The following is a 25511-nucleotide window of genomic DNA, read 5'->3' as shown; positions in this document are numbered from 1 at the left end:
GGCGTTCTAGCTATCTTTTTGGGAACCATCCATGTTCTGGAGACTTTGGTGTGGCGGAGACTCCCCCCTTGGGCTTTCGAACCGACAGTCGTGACGTGGACCATAGAAGATAGATCCCCCTTGAGATCCGGGGTTTCCAGGACCAAACATCGTCCATTAAGGATCTCAGAGCCTGCTTGATTCTGTGTCACTGGTTTCCGAATCCACTCCTGTTGGTAAGCGTATTCCATCTATTCACATTCCATGACCGTATAACCCATGATATACAGGAGAAGATTTTCACACCAGTTCAACATTTATACTCAGTCTATGTTTGGGACTTTCTTGTGTTTGATTTATAGCTATACATTGGGACATTATTATATCTCACCCAACACTCAACATTTCGTATTATGTTTCATGTGTTCCAGTTATGTGTATATTTGTAATGGTCACCATTACTGATGTGTTTTTCACCATCTGCTATCATCATTAGCACTGCATTTTACTTCCATTTCTGTTTATAATATTGGTCATATTTTATGTAGCTGTTTTTTTCATTGGGTTAGTGCAGTGTTATTTACATTTTCGTTGTCTGGTGCATTACCACAGCTGCACTGAAAGATTATGGCATTGTGGGTAAAATCAGAGGAGGAGGGTTCCTACTAAAGGGAGAGACAGAAGCACAAAGGACACATGGCATCAATCATAAGTAATGTCGCTTATGCTTATTTCTTTCTTTTGGGGGTGGGGGTTATTTTTTTTAAATAAACTTAGCCTTGAACTGTATTACCTGTCAGTGGCTTTGTTTATCTTGTTCAGGTGATAGTCTTTTAAATCTGCAGGCCAAAAATAAACCAATTAAAAGTTGGCCTAAACTGAAGTTTTTAAAAACATTGCTGGCAGGCAGGTTTTTACTTGCAGTGGAAACACTGTTTCGTCTCCAAAAAAAAAAAGGCTTACCTGCCTGCCAGCAATGTTTTTTTTTTTTTTTTATACATATACACTGAGCCAGCCATGTGCAGCTCAGTGGAAAATGCCAGGATCTGCAGGATGCCAGGATGAATCAACTCCCGTGTACATTTGCATTACCTGCACGTGGGAAAGTCTCCATAATGTTCTAATAAAAACCTTCCGTACAAGCAGACGAGAAGTGCGAGAGTCGACACAACCGACTACTAGCATTTTCTGGGGAGTAACGAGTAGTCAGCAATGCAGACCCCATGTTTAATAAGATTTCAGAAGGACATGTTTACATGTGGACTGTTGTATGGTGCATACATCTACATTCTCCCTCTGAAATAAATGGGGTGGCTTAGTTTCTTTTGATTGCGTTACCTTGGTTAGTAGAATTTACTGTAGGGTTAAAATTTGATCAACCTGTACTCCTTTATGTATGCAAGCCCTTTACTTCAGCAGCATTTAATGCTAATATTTGTTAAACATTATGACTTTAAGGGACTGTGTTAACCTTTGCTGCATATGTTAACTTTTGGCTTAATGTATCCCAGCTATTTTTAGGCCTAGTGTGAACTGGGCTTTATTTCGTTGCGTTATGGTGCCAGGTACATTTTGCAAGCAATGTCAAAATGGCTGTAGATTGCTGTTTAATGACATAGTTTAATATTGTTTTGCTACTCATTAATCCTGTTAGCCTGGCTAAAGCTAATTCTCTATGTGAATTGGGGATCACAAATACAGATTAATTTATTGGCATCAATTTTATTTTGATGGTGGTTCCAGTCTTTTCCATTTCTTTTTCTGTAGCTTATCTAGTTTTAAAGAGGTATGCTAACTTACTATCCGGACAATCAATCAATTGACTTCTAATTGAGACAAGTTTATTTCTTTTTTTTTTTCTCTATGCAGCTGTTCTATGCCTTTCAAGATGATCGTTATCTGTATATGGTGATGGAGTACATGCCTGGGGGAGATCTTGTAAATTTAATGAGCAACTATGATGTTCCAGAGAAATGGGCACGGTTTTACACAGCTGAAGTGGTTTTATCATTAGATGCCATTCACTCAATGGGTTTCATTCACAGGTAGGCAGCAAAATGACCTATTTATCTTTCCTTTTCACTCTGTGTATTTTGTTTTAAACTGCATAGATGAGAACTCAATCTTAATGGTGACAAAGGGCCAGTATAAATACATTTTAGACTGTAAGCTCCAATGGGCAGGGTCCTTTCTGATCCTGCTTGTGTTGAATTGTTTTGTAACTGTACTGTGTCCCTCCATTTTGTAAAGCCCTGCACAAACTGTTGACACTATAGGCTGTGTCGTGTGAGGCACCTCTCCTGCTGCCTGTAAAAGTTATCCTGTGGCGAATATGGGGCCACTTTTATGTGGAAGAGGATCACCCACTGTATAAAAAAATACCGGGATTATGGCAGCCAGCTGCTGCCTTAACAACTGTATATAACAGTGATGATGAACCTTGGCACCCCCCATTGTTTTGGAACTACATTTCCCACAATGCTCAACTACACTGCAGAGTGCATGAGCATCATGGGAAATGTAGTTCCAAAACATCTGGGGTGCCAAGGTTCGCCATCACTGGTATATAACTTCAAAGTAATGACGTGTATATATGCAGTGGGCTGTCTGGAAGTAAAAGTGCAGCATTTCAATATAAGTACATCCACATTTCCAGTTTTCTCTTGCGCCACCCCCCTCCCTGCACAGTTGTACAAAAACCTGTTAAGCATGCCAATAAAGTCCAGCTAATGCAGCTTCCTGAATTGTGAAGTGGTGGCAACAATGCTTGGTGGGGACCACATTGGACAAAAACCATAGGAGGATTGGACTTGGCAAAGGTAAAGCGTTTTTGTTTCCTTTTGAGGCTTGTTCGTCACATAGTAACCAGAAATGGTGCTGGTTTAAGTATTCATATAGGAGCCTTTACTTGCACTTTAACATAGAGTACATGATGTATTTTGCATTACTGTGTTCACGGACTGAGCCTAATTTGATTTTTTTTTTTTCTTGGAAATTCTGATTATAAGTGATTGCATAACATGACAGATGACATCAACTGTAATGTGGAACAAGTGTAATGAAATAATTCATATGAACTTTGATCTAAATTTATTATTTTTTTCAGGGATGTAAAGCCTGACAACATGCTGCTGGACAAGTCTGGTCATTTAAAACTTGCAGATTTTGGTACATGTATGAAGATGAATAAGGTTCGCTGTAGTAATGGCTTATGATGTGATATGGTAAAGTTTAAAGCAGTATTAAACCCAAAATCAACAAGTCTTGCATGCAGTGGCTGCATCCGTTTTCTTTTTTTGGCTTTCTTTTATTTTTACCTTGTGACCCTGCCAGTAAGTATGCTTTTTACCAAAAGAAGCTGTCCTGCAGATGCAGCAGTTAAAGTGTTGGGAAAAAAACATTTAGCACTCACAGGGTGCTTACAATGATCAATTTTTATTTACGTAAAACTTTTATCTAAAAAGGAATGAAACTGTTTACTGTAACTGCCTAAAAAGTGTTAGCTGCAGCTGGGCTTCAGTTTGTTAGTGTATCTAAATCTGCTCGCACATCCAACACCACCTTCCCCCCAGATTGACAATGCTACCGTCCAAAGGTGTGTCTGTTGCTCCTTAGGTCTGCCTGTGTAAAGGGGGCCTATCGCATCCACCCGTCAGTTTTTTAGGTGGACCCGATCGTACCCTCCAATGTCCTTTATGGAGCAGTAGGTGTCAACAGCCATGAGTCCATTGACACTCACTTACATCTGATCCTATCTGCTAAAAACATCTGTCTAGCGGATCGAATGGCAGTCGAGTGCTAACGAAAAGGCGGTCAGTTTACATCCAGCTGCCATAGAGGAGACTTTGTCTGTCTGCTCTCCATAAGCAGGCTGGACACAGAAAAGCCATTTGCCTGCTCAGCAGGGATCAGAGGAGAGATTCCCCGCTGAGCAGGCAGACGCCAACGGAGCCCGCTCCATGTGGAAGGGGCCTTAATCCACACTCTAATACAGAAGGTGTGTTACTCGCTGGATCTCCAGGTGAAAACAGTGGGAATATGCCTAAAAAAGAAAACGAATGCATCCACCATATCTAGTCATAGGTAAGCTGTGATGTTTCATAATTGTTTTTGGGTTAAAGCACTTCCAGCCGACGTGGCACATGTATGCAGCTTCTTGGCAGGTGGGCTTTATCACCAAAAGGCGGCATCGTTTTCTGTGTTGAGAGCATGCACTCCCAATACACTCACCAGCAGAGACCAGAAAGCTCCTGATGTATCCTTGCGATCGGGAGCTTTCCAATCATGTGACAGCAAATCAGTGATCACATGGCCTGCATGCTCACTTCCTCCTTCTGGCATTTACAAGCTCTTAAAGGGCGGGAGGTGGCTGGAAGGTGTTAATACTACTTTAAAGTGGAACTTCAGTCATTTTTTCAACTCCTCTATTAAATCTTCTGCCCTTGTTCTTTTAACTTTGGATAGTAAAACATATTTTTACTGCCAGTCAATGCCTTATACAGCCCACTTCCTATTTCTTGTCTGGTAAATTGCCTAGGCTTATGGCGACATGCACAGCTCGCTCTCTCCCTCTCGTGAGTGTTTGCCAGGAAGGAAGGTGGGGGTGAGTCATGAGAGGGCCAATGAGAGCTGCAGAGCTGGAGTTGTGTGTCTGTGTAAATCCAGGAAGTGAACAGGCAGCAGCTTCAGCTGCCCACAGTTAAAATAGTTGCAGCCAGACTTGGTGGAAGAAGATTTCTGCAGCATATTTGGCACGTCCAGAATCGTAGTATATAAAATAATATGCAAAGTCGTTGGAGGGAAGCTTCAGAATGGCAAAGATGTTTTTATTACAAACTATGTGAGCAGACTGCAGTTCCTCTTTACAGATAGTATGGGCTTCTGCAGTAATTAATTCGCTGTATAAAGTTTATTTTAATAAAATAACTACTGTTGAATTGCAGTTATAGCATCAAAAGAATGGCATAGGATGCAAGCTGAAGGTGCCCTTGCAGTAATGCCCTGTTATATTTTGTTTACTAGACTGATTTCATTACAAAGTCTTTCTGTAATTGTAATGAGAGAATCGTGCACGTCCTCATATCTGCAATATTTGCTTATGGGGTTGAACTGGAGTTTATTCTGTGCTTCTCAGTCAGTTCTGTTGAAAACCTTGAGCATCTGCAGTGCCCTGACTTACCTCATTATCTACAGCACCTGTAATAGTGGCACACCTAGCATATCTAACACCTGGGGGGATCTTAACATATTAAAATTAATTTTGTAATAATTGTAAAATAAAACGTCATGCACATTGAAGGTGGGACCGGAATTAGCTGGTGGAAGGTGGACCAGAAAGTAAGTATGGCTGCAACATTATGCAGACTGAGTGACCTTAGCATATCAATCTGCCTAAAATGCAGGAGCTCAGAGACCATGTCTTTTTGCACAGTTGCTAACATTTTGAAAATAGTGGGGCACCTTGAAGGGCTCAAGAAGAAAAAGTGACTCGCATACCATGTTGCCCATCAAGCACCTTGAGGTGTGGTGAAAAAAAGTGGGTTTCAATCATGGTGTATGGCTTGTAGTGTGTAAACTGAGCCCTATTGGTTTCAGTGGCAGTGATAGTAACCTCCAGCATTTTTTGTAATCTACAGCTGTGCTCATAAGTTTACATACCCTGGCAGAATTTGATTTTTTTGGCCATTTTTCAGAGACTATGAATAACAAAAAACTTTTCTTTCACTCATGGTTAGTGTTTGGCTGAAGCCATTCATTATCAATCAACTGTATTTACTCTTTTTAACTTTTAATTACAACAGAAACTACCCAAATGACCCTGATCAAAAGTTTACATACCCCAGTTTCTAATACCGTGCATTGCCCCCTTTATCAGTGACAGCTTAAAGTTGTTTGTGGTATTTGTGGATAAGGCTCTTTATCTTCTCAGATGGTACATCTATATATACACGCACACACATCTATCTATCCTATTCATACACACACATACATACAGTTGTGCTCATAAGTTTACATACCCTGGCAGAATTTATGATTTCTTGCCCATTTTTCAGAGAATATGAATGATAACACAAAAACTTTTCTTTCACTCATGGTTAGTGTTTGGCTGAAGCCATTTATTATCAACTGTGTTTACTCTTTTTAAATCATAATTACAACAGAAATGACCCTGATCAAAAGTTTACATATTCCAGTTCTTAAAACCGTGTATTGCCCCATTTAACATCTATGACAGCTTGAAGTCTTTTGTGGTATTTGTGGATGAGGCTCTTTATCTTCTCAGATGGTAAAGCTGATGATTCCTCTTGGCAAAAGGCCTCCAGTTCCTGTAAATTCTTGGGCTGTCTTGCATGAACTGCACGTTTTGAGAACTCCCCAGAGTGGCTCAATGATATTGAGGTCAGGAGACTGAGATGGCCACTCAAGAACCTTCACTTTATTCTGCTGTAGCCAATGACAGGTCGACTTGGCCTTGTGTTTTGGATCATTGTCATGTTGGAATGTCCAAGTATGTCCCATGCACAGCTTCTGGCTGATGAATGGAAATGTTGAATGTTTAAAAATGTTTTAAAAATGTTTTTTGATAACATACTGCATTCATCTTGCCATCAATTTTGACCAAATTTGCTGTACGTTTTGTAGCTCACACATCCCCAAAACATCAGCGATCCACCTCCATGTTGGTGGAGGTAGGAATGGTGTACCTTTCATCATAAGCCTTGTTGAATCCTCTCCAAATGTAGTGTTGATGCTTGTGACCAAAAAGCTAAATTTTGGTCTCATCACTCCAAATTACTTTGTGCCAGAAGGTTTGAGGCTTGTCTCTGTGCTGTTGTCTCTTGTTCATCTTGAAACGGCCTCACCACATGTTTTCAGAGAGTCCTGTTATTCACCTGAAGTTATTTGTGGGTTTTTCTTTGCATCCCCAACAATTTTCCTGGCAGTTGTGGCTGAAATTTTAGTCGGTCTACCTGACCGTGGTTTGGTTTCAACAGAACCCCCCTCATTTTCCACATCTTGATTAGAGTTTGAACACTGCTGATTGGCATTCTCAATTCCTTGGATATCTTTTTTTATATCCCTTTCCTGTTTTATGCAGTTCAACTACCTTTTCCTGCAGATCCTTTGACAATTCTTTTGCTTTTCCCATGACTCAGAATCCAGAAACATCAGTGCAACACTGGATGAAAGATGCAAGGGTCTGTCAGGAATCCAGAAACTCATTGACCTTTTATACACACTAATGACAAGCAAACAGATCACACGGGTAGAATAGTTACCTTTTAATAGCTATTCAAACCCCTTTGTGTCAACTTGTGTGCATGTTATCTTGCCGAAATCACCAGGGTGTGTAAACTTTTGATCAGGGTAATTTGGGTAGTTTCTGTTGTCATTATGATTTGAAAAGAGTAAACACAGTTGATAATAAATGGCTTCAGCCAAACACTACCATAAGTGAGAGAAATATTTTTGTGTGTATCATTTGTATTCTCTGAAAAATGACCAAGAAATCATAAATTCTGCCAGGGTATGTAAACTTATGACCACAACTGTACATCCATATTAACCCTAAGCATATGTGTAAGTGAACAAAATAAACCCCACCATTGGTGTAAGTGGGAGCCAAAAAAGCCCTTTTTTATTGGTAGTCAGTAGGCACAAAACCAGTTTTTCAAGCATAGCTGGTAATTAAGTATATTAGGCTGAAATAATTTGCATGTTTTACTGTTTGGATTATTCTTTGTTCTGTTACATGTTGTAATAACCCATTAATTGTCATTTTGCAACACAGGAAGGAATGGTACGATGTGACACAGCTGTAGGAACTCCTGATTACATTTCCCCGGAAGTGTTAAAGTCCCAAGGTGGGGATGGTTACTATGGACGAGAGTGTGACTGGTGGTCTGTAGGAGTCTTCTTGTATGAAATGCTTGTAGGTAAGGGATTTACCGCTTTGTATTTTTACTAAGCCAATTTTCAGCAGTAAATTTGGGAAAGCGTAAAGACTGCAAGAACTTGTTCTTTCGTCTCTCCAGAGATTAGTATTTTGGTTAGGTGAACCTTTCCTGGAAAAATAGAGGCTACTGTTGACTTTTTCCTGAAAATATTGGTTTAATGCCTTCAATTGTTTTATTCCCTGTCCTGATCAAACTTCAGATCAGGAAGGTCCAAGTGCAATCATAACTTAGCGCAAAAGGGGTACTAAATAGTAACCAAAAAAATCTGACTTTATAGGTATGGAAACCAATGGGGAAAGTAACACAACTAATATTGAATCAAAAAGTACATCAATTCATAGATAGTGTTCAAAGAAAAAAGGGGATAAAAACATGAACCCAATGATACAATTTGTACATTGAGCCCTTATGCGTCATGCGTCTACGCGTTTCGCCGTGAGGCTTCTTCAGGACACAAACAAGGTTCAAAATTGTAACAAAGAAGAGACAAAAGCGTATCTCACTATCTGCAACTGAGATATATTCCAATTAATATCAAACAAGTTGAACAAATTACATAGACATATTATATATTAAAAACCATGCTAAACTGGTCAAGAGAGCACTGGGACAGAAAGACATCAGAAATTAAATAAAGCAAGATACCTTCAAGAGTGAGCCTCATGTACAAATTCATAGCAGCCGGGGGGTTTCCAAAAGTGTGAAATAACAAACTGTGAGGGAAAAAAAGCGTCATGTTGGTTTTAAGTCGCATGTATATAGCAATGAAACACAGATGGAGCATGAAAGGTAAGATACCTACTGTTTCATTTTATATAAATAGGTATAGCAGGGGCAGATGTACGTCAAATATCCAGAAATAGAGATAACCAGATAAATAGATGGCTATAAAAGGGTCCAAAATCCAACAAGGGAGAGACCTTGATAATATTCAGAGATAGCAACAGTGACATGTAGTAGAACAGGCATATACTACCTATGTATGTAAAGTATAGGAGAGGAGTACCGTTAGTAAGCTCTGTAAGGTAAATAATACTTCTAGAAATATGTGGACAAGTACTTACTTTAACTTGGCAATGGATCGGTGTGGCAATGGATCGGTGTGTTCCCTGGGAGACAGCCGGGTGCTGTACACGGCCTCCCAGGGAACAAACAGGCTATTTATAGTGCCTTATCGCGTCACACTACTCAGACGGGTCGGCGTCACATGACGCAGTCACATTCGGCCGTCAGGGATGAGTTGGATTATGGGAGTTGTAGGCAGCGCAGAGCAGACCTCCATTCGATCTGCACAAATGCAGGAACACCGTGCAGCGTAACTAGAACTAAAAGAAAACCGCACTTAATCAGATCGGGCTGTAGTTACTAAGATACAGGAAGATATAAATCTCGTAGGGCGGGCCTCCGTCCAGTCTGCGCGTGTGCCACCCAGGTATCAGACAAACTGAATTATGGGGATTGTAGGCAGAATGACAGATGGAGCACTGTTTCAAACACAGTTCTATATAAGCAGATAGGACAGAAGAAGAACCTTATATTAGAAGTGAATGCTGCATAAATACTTAGTACGCAGAAAATATAAAACATGCTTGTGCAAGACAACATGAAAGAGGCACATAGAAGATATCCAAGTGATGGGCGTCATACTGTAACCAGTGAATCTCGTGGAGAGAAAGCATAGGTTGATAAAATGTACATATGAACACTTGTATCACAGTTGTATATAGATATAATTTTTTTCATGGGTTATATTCCATTGTTTGAAGGTAGAATTGCCATCATTGGCATCAAATAGAACCATATAGAAGACTCAAAGTAAAAATACTTTACTGTGTGTCATGTGATATTTCATAAATCCATTTCTGGAGTCCCTTATTTGGTACTTAGATAGGCACTGTATATGAAATGAAAAACAAAAGGCATATATGTCATTGTAAGGTAAAAACCAGCACAGTATAAACAAATGAGAGGACAAAATATGTGGAGAACAAGCCTGATTGTATATAGATTGAGTATACGACTATTTTAGAGAAATGGTCTAAAACTTAAATCGTTTAAGCCTGGATGTGTAGTAGCCTGCAGGCTATGTATCCATTGGGTCGCTAGTAATCATAACTTCTTCTGGTCTGCTTTCTCCTTTAGAATAAATGACTTAAGATGGCAATACACTGATTGAAATTCAGCCGGTCCAGCATAGACAAGCCAAATTTCGATCAGTGTGTGGTCTTTTCTGCTTAACAAAAGTTTATTGTTGAATCAACTTTTGTTGAAGGGACATGGAAAATTTCCGGTTGATCACAGGCTGCAGCCAATAATGCGTGTATTCTGACAGCGGCCAGTGCCGCTGTCAGAATACAGTGTCACGGGGGAGGGAGGGGGGTTTCAGGGATTTACTCCATCTACCTCACTGGATGAATGAAAAAAATGCTAACTATGCATGCATGGCCACCTGTAGAAACTGCTGAAACCTTTGGTTAAGGATGATTTTCAAGGAACTATTATATCTACTTTTATATATACTAGTTTTGTGCTGGTGTCTGAAGTTGGTGAACTTTTTCTCCTTCAGAGAAAATCACCCTTCGCCTAACTAGTTTTTTTTTTTTAATTATCTTTAATCAACTTCTCACTGTCTTCTGATGCCTAAATAGAGGCAATGTATCCGGATTGGTAAAACCATGGGAACTGTATCTGGTCTTTACTGTTGCTTCCTGCACTGAATCTTGCATAGGTGCTCAGCTTGGCACTTGGTGCAGTGTGTTGAATTAGCCACAGGGTGCTATACAGATCCAGGGCTGTAGTCCATTTCTATGTAACCCAATCACTGAAGACCCCTTTGATGCTATGCCCACCATAATGGGTGATGCTTTGACTTTATGTAGTTTAGCATCATGGACAAATGAAGCCCTGTATCTTACTGTTACTGTAAAAACACTATGTTTAAATGTATTCACCTCGGCTGTAAAACTTAACCACTCAGAGCTTAGTCTGAGGATGGTCTACACCTGGGTTACCACATACTGCTTATGGGCACGCTTACCCTGCACACTATTCTGTGAATACCCCACAGGTTAATACCTTTACTTGTAGCGAATACTGAGAACCAGGCTAAATGGAGTTGATGCAAAATCGCAGGCGAAAATTTGCACAACAAAGAACTTAAAAGGGATGGCGAGTCCCGCATTGGAGCAAGAGCTGGCTCTAACATTGGTCCCAGCATCTGATTCCTGCTCTATTTCAGGCACTTAAAAAGTGGCCTATCTGACTAAGGCATTTTCTCATACAGATTATAGACTTGGTACAGCCATCTTCATCCAGGGCTCATAAACCCCACACCTCATCTCGTAGTCCCATTTCTCCACCTGAGTCAGACCCCGATATGCCGGTCCTAGAAGACACAGGTGGGATTAAAAACGATATTAAGGCAGTATTTAGGGAAGCTGCGGAAGATTTTCTTTCCCTCAGACTACTGCTTTATTGAAGAGGGAGCTTCATTCAAACATGCTAGCTAACGTTTTAAAGCTCATTGTCTATGTTGGAAAAGCCATGGCATTGTGCCTGACCCTCTTTTGTCTCGCCATGCCCCTTGGGTACAAAGAGACCTGCAAAATCCTGCAAAACATTCCCTGTTCAGCTAGTCTCAAAAGGATTTTCACATCCACCCAATCTCCACCCCGATCTTTGCTGAACTCAAGAGCGTTTGCAATAGAAGTGCACCACTCCTGTGGTTGATCCCACAGTGTCAGTCCTAAACAGACATCTCACTGTACCTATTGAAGATGCTCCTTTAAAGATTCTACAGATAGGAAGTTTGAGATGCTCATGCAGGCCCAGCTCTGCGACCAGCTCTCCCTGCTATTTCAATATGTCAAAGTAACTACAGCTAGCTGGACTAGGCCAGTGAGCAACCAATATGACCCTGTAGGTCTGCTGGTATTGGACACATACCAAGCAAAACTTATTTTTTTTCTCTTTTTTTCCATAAAATTTCTTCTCTAAGCGTATGTTCAAGAATTGAGATCCAAGAGACATAGCACAATGAGATTCTGTATGAGAGTTCTAGGCCTAATGGTAGCCTTTTACGAGGCACTACCATTTGTGCAATTCCATTTGAGAACTCTCCAGCTAAACAGCCTGGAAAAAAGCAGGGTCCTGCTCTCTATTCACCCATGCTTCTGTCCAGCCAAGCAAAGATTTCCCTAACAGTTGGCAAATCCTTCCTTCCCTATCACTGGAAAGTTATCACAATAGACACAAGTCTAACAGGCTGGTGAGGAGTGTTCCAATCCCTAACAGTACAAGGAACATGGTCACTGGGAGAAACCATTCTCCCCATCAACATCTTGAAGCTAAGAGCAGTTTGGTTGACACTGCAGCACTGGATCTCCCCTCTAAAGGAACACCCTACATCAACAAGGAGGCACCAGGAGTCTGGCTGCCTGGAAGGAAGCAAACCATATAATCTCTTGGACAGAAACTCACTGTCCACCAATCCCAGGAGTCGACAACTGGAAAGCAGACTGCCTCAGCCACCATCGCCTGGATCAAGGAAAATGGGCCAATCATCCAGATGTTTCCAATCGGTAATACCAGTAAGGGAGGATTCCGGATATTGGTGGTGTCTAGCACAACTACCTCGGTTTGATGCCAGAACCAGAGATCCTCGATCTCTAGCCACAAAAGCCTTGCTAACCCCCCTGGTCTGTTCAGACTAAAAAGGCCTTCCCTCCAGTGTGAATTCTGTCTCATCGTGAAGAAAATGGAGCAAGAGAGGAAAACGTTGATTCTAATTGCACCAAACTGGCTCCGAAGAGCTAAAAGCAAGAAAAACCCCTTCTTGGAAGATATATTACCCAGGAATCCCTTTTTTTGGCCTGATTTGATCAGTCACTTCACTCTGAGATGACTCTGTGCCTTGCATTCTGACCTTCCTGCAAACAGGTCTTGACCAGAACCTGGCCTTAAAGTGATCATAAAGTCTGTTATTTTTAAACAAAAAAAAAAGTTATACTTGCCTGCTCTGTGCGGTGGTTTTGCACAGAGCAGCCCAGATTCTCTTATCGGGTCCCTCGCTGACGCTCCTGGCCCCTCCCGCTTTCTGTGTGTCCCCACAGCAAGCAGCTTGATTCAGACACGGAGCTGCTGCTTGGCCCTGCACCCTCTCTCATCATTGGCTCACTGACTTTGACAGCAGCTGGAGTCAGTGGATCCCCTCTGCTGTCTCAGCCAATGAGGAAGGGAGTCCCAGACAGCCGAGACTCTTGTGCAACTTCGCTGGATCCAGATGGTGCTCAGGTAAGAGGGGGGCTGCTGCAGACAGAAGTTTTTCCTGACTTTAGAACCACTTTAAAAACTTAAAGCTCAGACGTCAGCCTTATCTATTTTCTGGCTCACTCACCCTTGTAGAATTTTTCTTTAAAGTGTATCTCATATTAACCCTCCCCTGCAGCACCCTGTGTTTCCTAGGGATCTTATTTGGGTTCTCTCTGCCCTGCAGAAACCACCCTTTGAACTCATCAAGAATATTCCCATAGAGGATCTCTCTTGCAAAGTAGCCTTTTTTAACTCCATGTTGGTTAGACTTGTTTCTGAATAAACGCCCCTTTCTTGTATAGAGCCTTTCCTCATACAATGACAAGGTTGTCTTGCGGCCAAGGTCATTCTATCTTCTGGTGGTGGTTTTAGTTAGAGGTCGACCGATATATTGGCTGATATTTGGCCATTTTTGATAAATCGGCATGGGCCAATTATTATCTAAATTAGGCCGATATTTAACACTGGCCGCCGTTCCTCCTCCCCTCTCCATGCTCAGCGGCTCTAGCAAGCATCATGCGCCGCGCTGAGTGTGTGAAACTGACAGGTAATGCAGAGGAGAGAGAGGGGATCTGTCAGAATTGAGGTTGATGTCGGGGGTGGGCGGGACCCAGCAGCTATCAAACACACCCAATAGGATGGGATCTGGGCGGGCCGCTATGTGTATGTGGCCCGCCCCTTTTCCTAAGCAGCCCAATCATTGGCTGCTGTTTAATAGCTGCTGGGTCCCGCCCACCCCGACATTAAGCTCAATTCTGACAGCTCCTCTCTGTTAGTTTCACACAGTTTACACTCGGCTCAGTGTGAAACCTGTCAGTGCCACCTGCCAGTGCCAACTAGTGCCACGCCAACCAGTGCCACCTCCAATCAGTGCCACCTGCCAGTGCCAATAGTGCCACCTGCCAGTTCCAAACCAGTGCCACTGCCAATCAGTGCCACCTAGTGCCTGCCAGTGCCACCGCCAAACAGTGCCTCCAACCAGTGCCACTGTTTATCAGTGCCACTGCCAATCGGTGCCACCTGCCAGTGTCATCTGTCAGTGCTACCTGCCAATCAGTGCCATGTGCCAGCGCCACCTGCCAGTGCCAACCAGTGCCATCTGTCAGTTGCAAACCAGTGCCACCAACCAGTGGCACCTGCCAGTGCCAACCAGTGGCACCTGCCAGTGCCAACCAGTGGCACCTGCCAGTGCCAACCAGTGGCACCTGCCTGTTCCAAACCAGTGCCGCCAACCAGTGCCACCTGCCACAGCCACCCAGTGCCACCTGCCACAGCCACCCAGTGCCATCTGTACTGAGGACATCAAGTGTGTGGTAGAGTGACAGAAGCAAGCAGGGAGGAGTGGGTGAGGTGTGTTTGTTTTTTTTTTTTTTTTTTTTTTTTTTTTTTATAGGCCTAAAATATAGGCCACAAAAATCGGCATCATATATTGGCCATCGGCCGCCCTAATTTCTAAATATCGGTATCGGCCAGAGAAAAACCCAATTGGTCGACCTCTAGTTTTAGTTATCCATTTTATTGTGGACATTGTCCTACCATCCTTATGCCCTGCTCCTTTAAAGTGTCCAATTACCTTAAGGTACATGATTACAACCCATAGCGTATGAACACTTTGCCTGTTTTTTGTACTGTACTCAAAGATATGGAATTTAAAGGTAAATCAAAATTCCCTTTTAAGAAAGTTGTCAGCAATGGCATCCTCCATTATGTTGTGCTACATGTTCCTATTAGATCAAACATTTCCTTAGGGGAAAAATGGAAGTTACCAATGCTGTCTTCAAGTGCTAGTTGCTGTTACTGTTTTCTTCATATCCATCAAGCGATATTTATTGCATGACCATCTCTATGTGAATGGTATTTGGCATCCAGACTTTTTCTTGCAGTTGCAGTAGTCGAGGTGGGAGATGACCAGGGAGTGGATTAGAAGCTTTGTGGTGACATTGGTTAGGAAGGGGCGTATCTTGGAGAGGTTGCAGAGGTTGAGGCGGCAAATTTTGGATGCCAATAGGATGTGGGGCCGAAAGGTTAGTTCAGAGTCCAGGATTACACCTAGGACCTTGGCGTGGGGAAACAAGTTGATAGTTGATCCGTTGATATTGACAGAGAAATCAGGGGAAGCGGCACCTGAGGGAGGGAAATATCATGAGCTTGGTTTTGGATAGGTTGAGTTTGAGGCAGTGATGTGACATCCAGGCTGATATGTCTGCCAGTAAGTTGGTAATGCGTGAGGAGACAGAGAGAGCTGAATGGTGGAGAGATAGATTTGGGTGTCCTCAGCGTAGAGATGATATTTAAAGCCGTGGGAGGCAACCAACTGACCCAGGGAGGCGGTGTAGATTGAGAAAAGGAGAGGTCCAAGAACAGAACCTTGTGAGACCCCAAAGGAGAAAGGGAGAGGAGGAAGTAGAGTTGTGACACTGAAGGAGCGGTGGGATAGGTAGGATGAGAACCAGCGACGAGTATAGTCACGGACACCAAAGGAGTGGTGTTTGGGGAGGGGGTGGTCCACTGTGTCAAAGGCAGCAGAGAGATCCAGGAGAAGTAGTACAGAATAGTGTCCACTGGTTTTAACCGTTGGTAGGTAATTTGAGAGAAAGGAGAGCAGTTTCTGTGGAGTGTTGAGGGCAAAATCCGGACTGATTGGGATCAAGAAATTTATTCATGGTCAGATGGTTGCTTAGTCGGTTGTAGACCAGTCTTTCAAGAAGTTTGGAGGAGAAGGCGAGTAAGGAGATGGGACGTAGGTTGTTAAGATTGGTGGGGTCCAGTGAGGGCTTTTTAAGTATGGGGGTGACTAGCGCATGTTTTAGAAAGTTTGGGAAGATGCCACAAGAGAGGGAGAGGTTGAAAATGTGAGTTAGAGAGTGTAGAATTGAGTCAGAGGGTGAGCGTAACATTTGTGAGGGAGCAGGATCCAGGGGGCAGGTGGTTAGATGAGTGTTGGATAGAAGTTTAGCAACCTCATTAATAGTAGCAGGGTTGAATGAGGGAAGTATCTGTGGACATGAGGTGTTGCATGGGGGAGGTTTTTGCTCTTTGGAGATCTCCTCATGAATTGCATCAATCTTAGTTTTGAAATGATTGGCGATCTCCTGGGCAGTGAGTGAGTTGGTGGGTGGAGGCAGTGGAGGACAGAGTAGAGTGTTGAAGGTAGATAAGAGTTGACATGGACTGGATGAGAAGATGTTAATGGGTGTGATAAATTAGTTCTGTTTGGCAGTGTGAAGGCAGGAATAGTATTTTAGGAGGGCAGATTTATATCGTGTGCAGTCTTCCTGGAACTTAGTCTTATGCCACAGACGCTCAAGAGCGCGGCTATGTTTCCTGAAACTTCTGCTGTCTGTTTGCCAGGGTTGTAGCAGTTGGGGCCCAATTCTGCATGTAGTGAGGGGGGCAAGCTTGTCTAGGGAGGAAGACAGTGAGCTGTTGTAGATGAAAGTGGCTAGGTTGGGGCAGGACAGGGTTGAGATTTTGTCATAGAGGTGATCAGTAGCAGAGTGGAGAAGAGAAGGGTTGAGGTGGCGAATGTTTCTACGTGTAACTGTTAGGCGGTTAGAGGGAGAGGAGGTGAAAGACGGAGAGAGCAAAACTAATAAGGTGGTGATCAGAGAGTGGGAGAGGATTGTTGGAAAGGTTGCACGGAGTGCACAGATAGAAGACGAGGTCAAGGGTGTCGCCGTTGGAGTGAGTAGGAGCCTGTATCCATTGCTTAAGGTCAATCGATGAGGCGAGACTGAGAAGTTTAGAAGTAATAGTAGTGTTAATGTTAACAGGGATGTTGAAGTCACCGAGAATAATTGTGGGGATTTCAGAAGAGAGAAATTAGGGTAGCCAGGCAGAGAAGTCATCAAGGAAGGCTGATACTGGTCCAGGGGGCTGGTAGACGACAGCAATTCTTGAAGAAATGGGAGAGAATAAACGAATGCAATGTGCCTCAAAAGAGGAGAGTGTCAGGGAGGTGGGTGAAGTACCTGATAGGTGCTGTATGGGGCTAGAAGGATTCCCACTCCACCTCCCTTGCGTCCACTTGGTCTGGGGGAGTGAGTCCAGAGAAGGCCACCATGAGAGAGGGAAGATGGAGAAGTAGTATCTGATTCATGAAGCCAGGTTTCAGTAATGGCAAGTAGGTTAAAGGAATTTGTGATGAAGAGGTCGTGGAGGGCTGTGAGTTTGTTACAGACAGAGCGTTCGTTCCAAAGGGCACAGGAAAAGGGGGGGCTGGTTTTGGAAAGAAGAGGAATAGAGACCAAGTTCTGTAGGTTGTGGCTGCTGCCAGAGGGTGTAGGGGGTGGGAGCATTGGGCAAAGACAGATGATGGCGGCCCAGGGTTTGGGGATGTGTCACCAGAGGTTAGGAGAAGCAGGAGGGTGAGGGAGGTAATGTGGGAATGTGATTTATATGAAGGGGCATGTCTCAGAGTACTGGAGGTTTTATCAGTATGTGGATGTAGAATGAGGAAGAGTTGGTGGGAGCAATAGTAGGGAGAGGACAGAAGGCAGGGTGATATGTATAAGCAAGGGGGTGGAGAAGAGGGGTGAAGGTAAGAGAGTTTGAGGAGAGAGGACACAAGTGTCAGAAGGAGTGGTAGAGAGCGCATGTTACAGAATGGAAGGAGAGCTTAATATAGAGACCGGGTCACGTGCAGTCTGTTAGGTGTTTTCCAGTGCAATTTGCTATATATGTTTGCTTCGTGCAATCGCTGAAGTGCAGAGATTGAAGTTCATATCACTTGTAGAAAGAATCACTTAGAGAAAGAAGCCTTAAGGATAGAAGCCCCTGCAATGTGCTCCCCCAGCAATGTGCTCACCCCTTAAGGATGCTCAAATTTTACTGTTATAAGGGTGGGGTGGAAGTTTGTTAATTAGTCATGAGTGAATATAAGAATGCCTAACAATCAAAGTCAGAATAGTAAGAGGCCAGAGGCCAAGATAAGATCAACACATAAAACTTAGGTAAGATAGTCCAGAGCAACAAAAAACAAACATCATGGTTATGCACACAGGGCAACAGATAGAGAAGGCCACATACTAAAGACACATACACAGAAACAGCAAGCAGATCCCAATTTCATTTAAAGGTAGAAGATGTGGTTGAGCTGACACATACCTGTAGAGAGACAGAGAAGGAATGTTCAGGTGAGGCAGAACTTGAAGCAGAGATTCAAGTGCATATCTACAAGTGCACTTGTAGAAAGAATCACTTAGAGAAAGAAGCCTTCAGGATAGAAGCCCCTGCAATGTGCTCCCCCAGCAATGACTGGCCAGCTTTCTCCTTTTCTCCTCTGAGAGATGCAGCGGGAGGGGCTGAGATTCCTCTGCTGATGTCAGTCTGTAGGGGAGGAGGAGAGAGCTGGCTTGTCATGTGATCGCAATCTCGGCTCTTAAATTAGATATTTACAGCATTTACAGTGGGGATGGAAAGTATTCAGACCCCCTTACATTTTTCACTCTTATATTGCAGCCATTTACTAAAATCATTTAAGTTCATTTTTTTCCTCATTAATGTACACACAGCACCCCATATTGACAGAAAAACACAGAATTGTTGAAATTTTTGCAGATTTATTAAAAAAGAAAAGCTGAAATATCACATGGTCCTAAGTATTCAGACCCTTTGCTCAGTATTTAGTAGAAGCACCCTTTTGGTCTAATACAGCCATGAGTCTTTTTGGGAAAGATGCAACAAGTTTTTCACACCTGAATTTGGGGATCCTCTGCCATTCCTCCTTGTAGATCCTCTCCAGTTCTGTCAGGTTGGATGGTAAACGTTGGTGGACGGCCATTTTTAGGTCTCTCCAGAGATGCTCATTGGGGTTTAAGTCAGGGCTCTGGCTGGGCCATTCAAGAACAGTCACGGAGTTGTTGTGAAGCCACTCTTTTGTTGTTTTAGCTGTGTGCTTAGGGTCATTGTCTTGTTGGAAGGTAAACCTTCGGCCCAGTCTGAGGTCCTGGGCACTCTGGAGAAGGTTTTCGTCCAGGATATCCCTGTACTTTGCCGCATTCATCTTTCCCTCGATTGCAACCAGTCGTCCTGTCCCTGCAGCTGAAACTGTTGGGACTGTATTAGACAGGTGACGAGCAGTGCCTGGTTTTCTCCACACCTCCCCCTTAGAATTAAGGCCAAAAAGTTCTATCTTGGTCTCATCAGACCAAAGAATCTTATCTCTCACCATCTTGAAGTCCTTCAGGTTTTTTTTTTAGCAAACTCCATGCAGGCTTTCATGTGTCTTGCACTGAGGAGAGGCTTCCGTCGGGCCACTCTGCCATAAAGCCCTGACTGGTGGGGGGCTGCAGTGATGGTTGACTTCCTACAATTTTCTCCCATCTCCCAACTGCATCTCTGGAGCTCAGCCACAGTGATCTTTGGGTTCTTTACCTCTCTCACCAAGGCTCTTCTCCCCCGATAGAACAGTATGGCCGGACGGCTAGGAAGGGTTCTGGTCATCCCAAACGTCTTCCATTTAAGGAATATAGAGGCCACTGTGCTCTTAGGAACCTTAAGTGCAGCAGAAATTTTTTTGTAACCTTGGCCGGATCTGTGCCTTGTCACAATTCTGTCTCTGAGCTCTTCAGGTAGTTCCTTTTGACCTCATGATTCTCATTTGCTCTGACATGCACTGTGAGTTGTAAGGTCTTATATAGACAGGTGTGTGGCTTTCCTAATCAAGTCCAATCAGTTTAATCAAACACAGCTGGACTCAAATGAAGGCGTAGAACCATCTCAAGGATGATCAGATGAAATGGACAGCACCCGAGTTAAATATATGAGTGTCACAGCAAAGGGTCTGAATACTTGGGACCATGTGATATTTCAGTTTTTCTTTTTTAATAAATCTGCAAAAATGTCAACAATTCTGTATTTTTCTGCCAATATGGGGTGCTGTGTATATTTGTATGTACTGTATATTTATAAATCATTCACAGAGGGGGACACTGCAATAGGAGGCAGTGGTGATGGTGTATACAGGTTAGTGTTATGAGAGCAGCAGGAGGGGTGGCTCACACACAGACAGAGGGGAGGGGGGGGGACACAGGAGCAGAGAGATAGCAGGCTGCTGATGAGAGGCACATAAACTTACCACAGTGTCTGGTCTCAGCAGCCATGATACACCATGGTCAGTTCAGAGGATTGGGGAGAAACTGGCAGGATCAGCCAGGTTTTTTTTAGGTGTTGCAGGGGGCCAAATGACACAGGACAAGCCCTGTGTCATATAACATGCTTTAAAGGTGCAGGATCCATTTTTTTTTTTTTTTTGGTTAACGCTTTAAAAAAAAAAAAGCCTATTGATAATCCCCCCCCCCCCCCCCCCCCCCACACACACACACACACACACACACACACACACACACACACACACACACACACACACACACACACACTCTCACTTTATTCTCCGTGAGTGTGCTTCTGTTGGCTATACACTACTAAAGCTTTAGTGCCTAATTATTATATTTGTACCTAACTGATGTGATTTTTCTTCTGATTTTTGTAGGGGATACTCCCTTTTATGCAGATTCTCTGGTTGGAACGTATAGTAAGATTATGAACCATAAGAACTCGCTTACATTTCCAGAAGACAGTGAAATTTCAAAAGAGGCAAAGAACTTGATATGTGCATTCCTTACTGACAGGTAATAAAATGTATTCCGTTTATGGTTAGTCCTGCTATTGTAACTTGATGTATCGTTAATTTTACTAATACAAATGGTTTGGCTTTTGTGACCAGACTTATTTAGCTATTTTCAGGAAAACTTGGTTCTGTGTACAAAAGCCTTGAGCACAATAAATTACAAAAATATTTGTCTCAGATGGTGTTTTAATGACTTCTGGATTAGTGTGTCAATAAGTGTTTTGCGCAAACTGTTGGCGCTATATAAATCCTGTATAATAATAATAATTATATGGTAATCAACCATAAGCAAATATAGCAACCTATGCTAATGGTCAATGACTTAATGTGTAGGGGGAAGTAAAGTGATTAAATGAACAGAAATGGCCATGTAGAGGAAATAAAACCAGTCAGGGGACAAATCATACTAAAGTGGTGAAGCTGCCGAAGATGTAACAAATCGTGCCCTATGGCAAAATTGAGATAAGCGATAGGATACAAGGTGGCAATCCTGTATCAAGGACTCTACTCAAGCCGTAACACCACGGTGTGTTTCCATTTGTACTGTCTGATTTCATCTGCAGAAGCACAGGTATGCAAGATTAAAGTTAGTTGTTGTTGGTATGGATGGCCTCAAAGTGGTAGGAAGGAGAAAAATGTCCATCACTGCTATAAGCTCTGAACTGGCAGAAAGCATTGGGTTACTGATACACCCATATATATAGTCCATAAAAACCTCATCAGAAGTCATTTTCATTGAAGAATTGACTAAAAACCTCATCCATCCAAGGTGGAAATTAAGCCAAGCATAAAAACACAAGGACTAGGCAGAGAGAATGGGCGACAGGTACTTTGAACTAATGAGGTAAAATCTAACATTTTGGTTCTGATAGTAAGACAGAAGATTGGCATAAGGATAAATGTAGCCAACAGTGAAGAACACTGCAAGTCACCTTCACTGCAGCAGAATTGGTGATTTGATTAAATTGATGGCCACCTTACTACTGTGGAATACAGGCAGATGCTTATCCATAATGCAATACTATCAGGATAGATGTGGCATATTTGGAACCACAGCAAAAAGTTAGCAGAGTGATGAATATTGTACAGGTTTTATATAGCGCCAACAGTTTGCACAGCGCTTTACAACATATAAGACACAAGTTGACCATCCTGCATTGTCGTCCAATTAGTCCTTGTTTCATCATGTAGTGTGACAAAGATCATAAAAAATAGAATCAAGCAAGGGCCCATTCACACCAGGGATGCCCAATGCAGCATCTGCTCCCAGCGTGAATGAACACGAAGACAAACAAAGCCTGCATTGTAACTGTGGCATGCTCAAGTGCATAGGAGCAATTTACCTTGCAAATACCTTCAGAATGTGCATACATTTGTACTTCAGAATTGCTGCTGCTTTTAAGGGAAAGGGTGGTTTAAGAAAGTACTGTGTTTTTTTTGTAAATTGGTTATAATTATGCCTTTTTCCCCCAAGCATTCTTGCTTTACAGTATATGTTCACCAGCACCCATGACTCAGGTTTGTGCATTATGAAAGCTTGGACTTTTGAGCTGGATCAAGCTGATACTGCTATGCCACCTAATGAGCTACTTGTATAGATGGTAGAAATGGTCCCGCCACCACATGCTGGAGTGATGTCTGAAAGTGTAGAGGATGTCATCATCATATCAAAGCTGGGTAATCTGTTTACAAGTTATAATGAAGATAAAGGTCCCAGGGGTTAGTGGAAGATATTGTGGTCACATAGGTAAGGTATATACAGGTACCTCTAGGGTCTTGCTTTGAGGCAAAATGATACATTTATTTTAATATTGATTTAAATTGATATGATAGTAACTGCCTTAACGCTAAATTGGTAATGACCTTCCAAAAGCTTTTAGTGCCAGCTTGTGTATCCAGAGGCTCCTGTTATGATGCCAGAACTACTTCAGTGCTATTAGTAGGGCTACAGTGTTAGCGTGTCCTTAAAGAGGCCTAGGATTGTAATGTACACTGGCCTATTTTTCTTGGTTCTTTACTAGTACAAGCTTAAAGTGGTTGTTAAGCCACTTTCACATCTTCATACCATCCCCTCTGTGTTCTAATCCTATGTGGGTGATTTATAAAAAAAAAGCCTGCTATACCTAATTTCAGAGCTCTTCTCAGCGATCACATGATCGGCTGGATTTCTTCTCTCATCGTCTGATAGCTGTAGCATGCGGGGCTGAGATTCCCCCAATGACATCACTCGGTAGGAGAGAGAGCCAGCCGATCGTGTGATCGCTGAGAGTTGCTGTGAAATGAGGTATAGCAGACATTTTTTAAATATAAATCACTCACACAGGGTCACACAGGATTAGAACACAGAGGGGATGGTATGAAGATGTGAAAGTTATTTGAGCAGCAGGAGTTGAGGGGGCAGGCACTGTCACAAGCTGCCAAGCTGGCAGGCAGAGAAGGGAGGGGCAGAGAGCCCAGAGGAGAAAGATAGCAGGCTGTGGATGATGGAGACACGTACGGATGACTCCGGTGTCAGGGCTCAGCAGATCTGATATATCGGAGTCAGCGTACCGAGGGGGGGGGTAGGTAGTATAGCCAAGCAGGGTCATACAGGTGTTACAGGGGGCCAAATGACACAGCAAAAGCACTGTGCTGTATAAAATAATTTAAAAGAACAATTTTTTTTGGGGGGGGGGGGGTGTTAACTAACGTTTTAAGAGGTTTGTCATCTGTATTCCTGTTGGTTTTTAGGGGACTTTAACTGGGGGCTGTGCTGGGGCAAGGTGAAAAAAAGAGTGGCAGAATGTGTGTATTTTATTTTTTTAAAGCTCAGTTTAACTTCCAGGAAAATCTCCTGCATAAATTCCAGGTACATAAAATAAAATGTATTTAAAGACCAAGTTTTTAGAAAAACATAGCTGTTGAGTCAGAGCCAGAGCGCTCTTTTATATGCAGGGTGCTTAAATTTTGCTGATTGCAGAGCTATAGGTCTGTCACAGCAGTGGCTGTGTTGGACATCTGCAGAGGGACCACTGCTTCCACATCGAGAGCACCTTGCCACTCAGCTGCTGCTTGCAGACAATCGACAATCTCTGCGTTCTAAAGAAAATTAACTAAATGTAATGTATTTAGGCCCCATTCACATTTGGGCATAGCAGAAACACGGGCAAAAACAAGCGTTTCTGTTAATGTGTGAAAAACGTGCTACATTGCGCAGCGAGCTTGCATTGCCATTTTTTAATGGCCTCCAAACGGAGGTAACAGTTGCATATTTTGTGCGTTTTTTCAATGAGACAAATCACAAACGTACATCGCAAAATGCGCTTAGTTCAATGCTAAAATTTGGTACATGAGCTTCTTTAGTGCCTTTTTGGCTCAGAGGGATGCCCATTCAAATAAATGGTGCAGCTCCAAAAATGAACTATAAAAACAAGCAAAAAAAGTTCTAAAAGTGTAACGGCAGCATTGCTCAGGTGTGAACGGGCCTTCGATGAACAAAACTGAACGTGATTGTAAAAGTATAGTGTTTTTCATTAAAATAACAAACATTGCTTACTTACCTGCCCTGTGCAATAGTTTTGCACCCTGGGGCGGGGGGGGGCGGCCTGTTTGGGTGGTAGGTATAAAATCGGGGAAGTGCCATTAATGCAGTCTATTCACTTCATCACAACAAAGGTGTTCAGGTGCAGTGCTGCCTTGATATACAAGGTCAGTTACAATCACAATAGTATAGGAAAGTTTTTCTTTCTGTAGGCTTTTGATAGATGATGTAGGAGTTGTACACTGCCAATTAAAGTATATGGCCACTTTTTTTTATACTAATAGATTAATCTTCTGGTGGCTAAGTAGGGCTGTCACATTTGGTCATTCTAACCCAAGCCTTTTGTGAATTGATTGTAGTCATGTATACTATCAGGTTTTTGGACTGGACCGTGCCTTCCTTAAATTTTCCACTGAGATGTCTTAGTGGATGGATAAAAGGACATACACATCCCACTCATCCCTCCATTTAAGGGCCGAAATTTCTTCATTTCACAGTTTTCGTTTTCGGCTTTATGGCAACCAATCTTTGTGGGAAGCCTTTGTGGTTTGGCCACACTGTTACCTCCAGAAAACTTTAGCCTGTGGTAAAGTAGTGGAAGGCTGGTGTAAAAGTTGTCTACGTAGAGTGGTACCCCCGATTAAATAGGGGTAATGCAAGCTCCCACACTAATTTCCCACTGCTCCACATAGGTTGGGAATTCTTTCCTTCATAAACCCAGAAGTTATATATGCACCCTGGAGTCCTCTCACAAAGTTTATATAACTTTACCCCTTATGTGGCTTGTTTACTTGGGATATATTTAATGCCAGTTCTGCTGGTAAAATGGATGAGGGACTCATCAATGTAAATATCTTTGTCAGGAGTATACATTTCAGAAAATGTTGGGGTAAAATAATTGATCAGTGGCCTAATTTTTAAAGCTTGTATTCGGGGTGATTTCAGGCAGGGCTTTGGGAATTGTCATTCTGTTGTAGAAATTGTTTAATTATTTTATAGCTGGTCCTGGACATAATGGTGGAATAGAGTTGCATATGGTGAATAGTTTATGTGGACCAATTTACTTGCAGTCATTTTTTTTTCTTTTTGTGAGTCCCATATTTAGTGTGAGCCA

At 42.6% G+C, this 25511-nt stretch overlaps 1 protein-coding gene across 2 annotated transcripts in view; it reads left to right on the top strand.

The window, feature by feature from the left end:
• Positions 1–25511, top strand: part of ROCK1 (Rho associated coiled-coil containing protein kinase 1) — a 228886-nt gene that overhangs the window by 102869 nt on the left and 100506 nt on the right. For both annotated transcript variants that reach the window (XM_073631444.1, XM_073631445.1), the window contains exons 5-8: positions 1849–2024; positions 3086–3170; positions 7772–7916; positions 20740–20878. In XM_073631444.1, coding sequence (XP_073487545.1) covers positions 1849–2024; positions 3086–3170; positions 7772–7916; positions 20740–20878 — 545 coding nt within the window. The remainder of the gene's footprint in view (positions 1–1848; positions 2025–3085; positions 3171–7771; positions 7917–20739; positions 20879–25511) is intronic.

Source organism: Aquarana catesbeiana, linkage group LG05 (assembly GCF_042186555.1).
Source record: "Aquarana catesbeiana isolate 2022-GZ linkage group LG05, ASM4218655v1, whole genome shotgun sequence".
Taxonomy (NCBI): Eukaryota; Metazoa; Chordata; class Amphibia; order Anura; family Ranidae; genus Aquarana; species Aquarana catesbeiana.
Note: the sequence above shows the minus strand (reverse complement) of the source record. Positions and strands in the feature narration are given on the sequence as shown.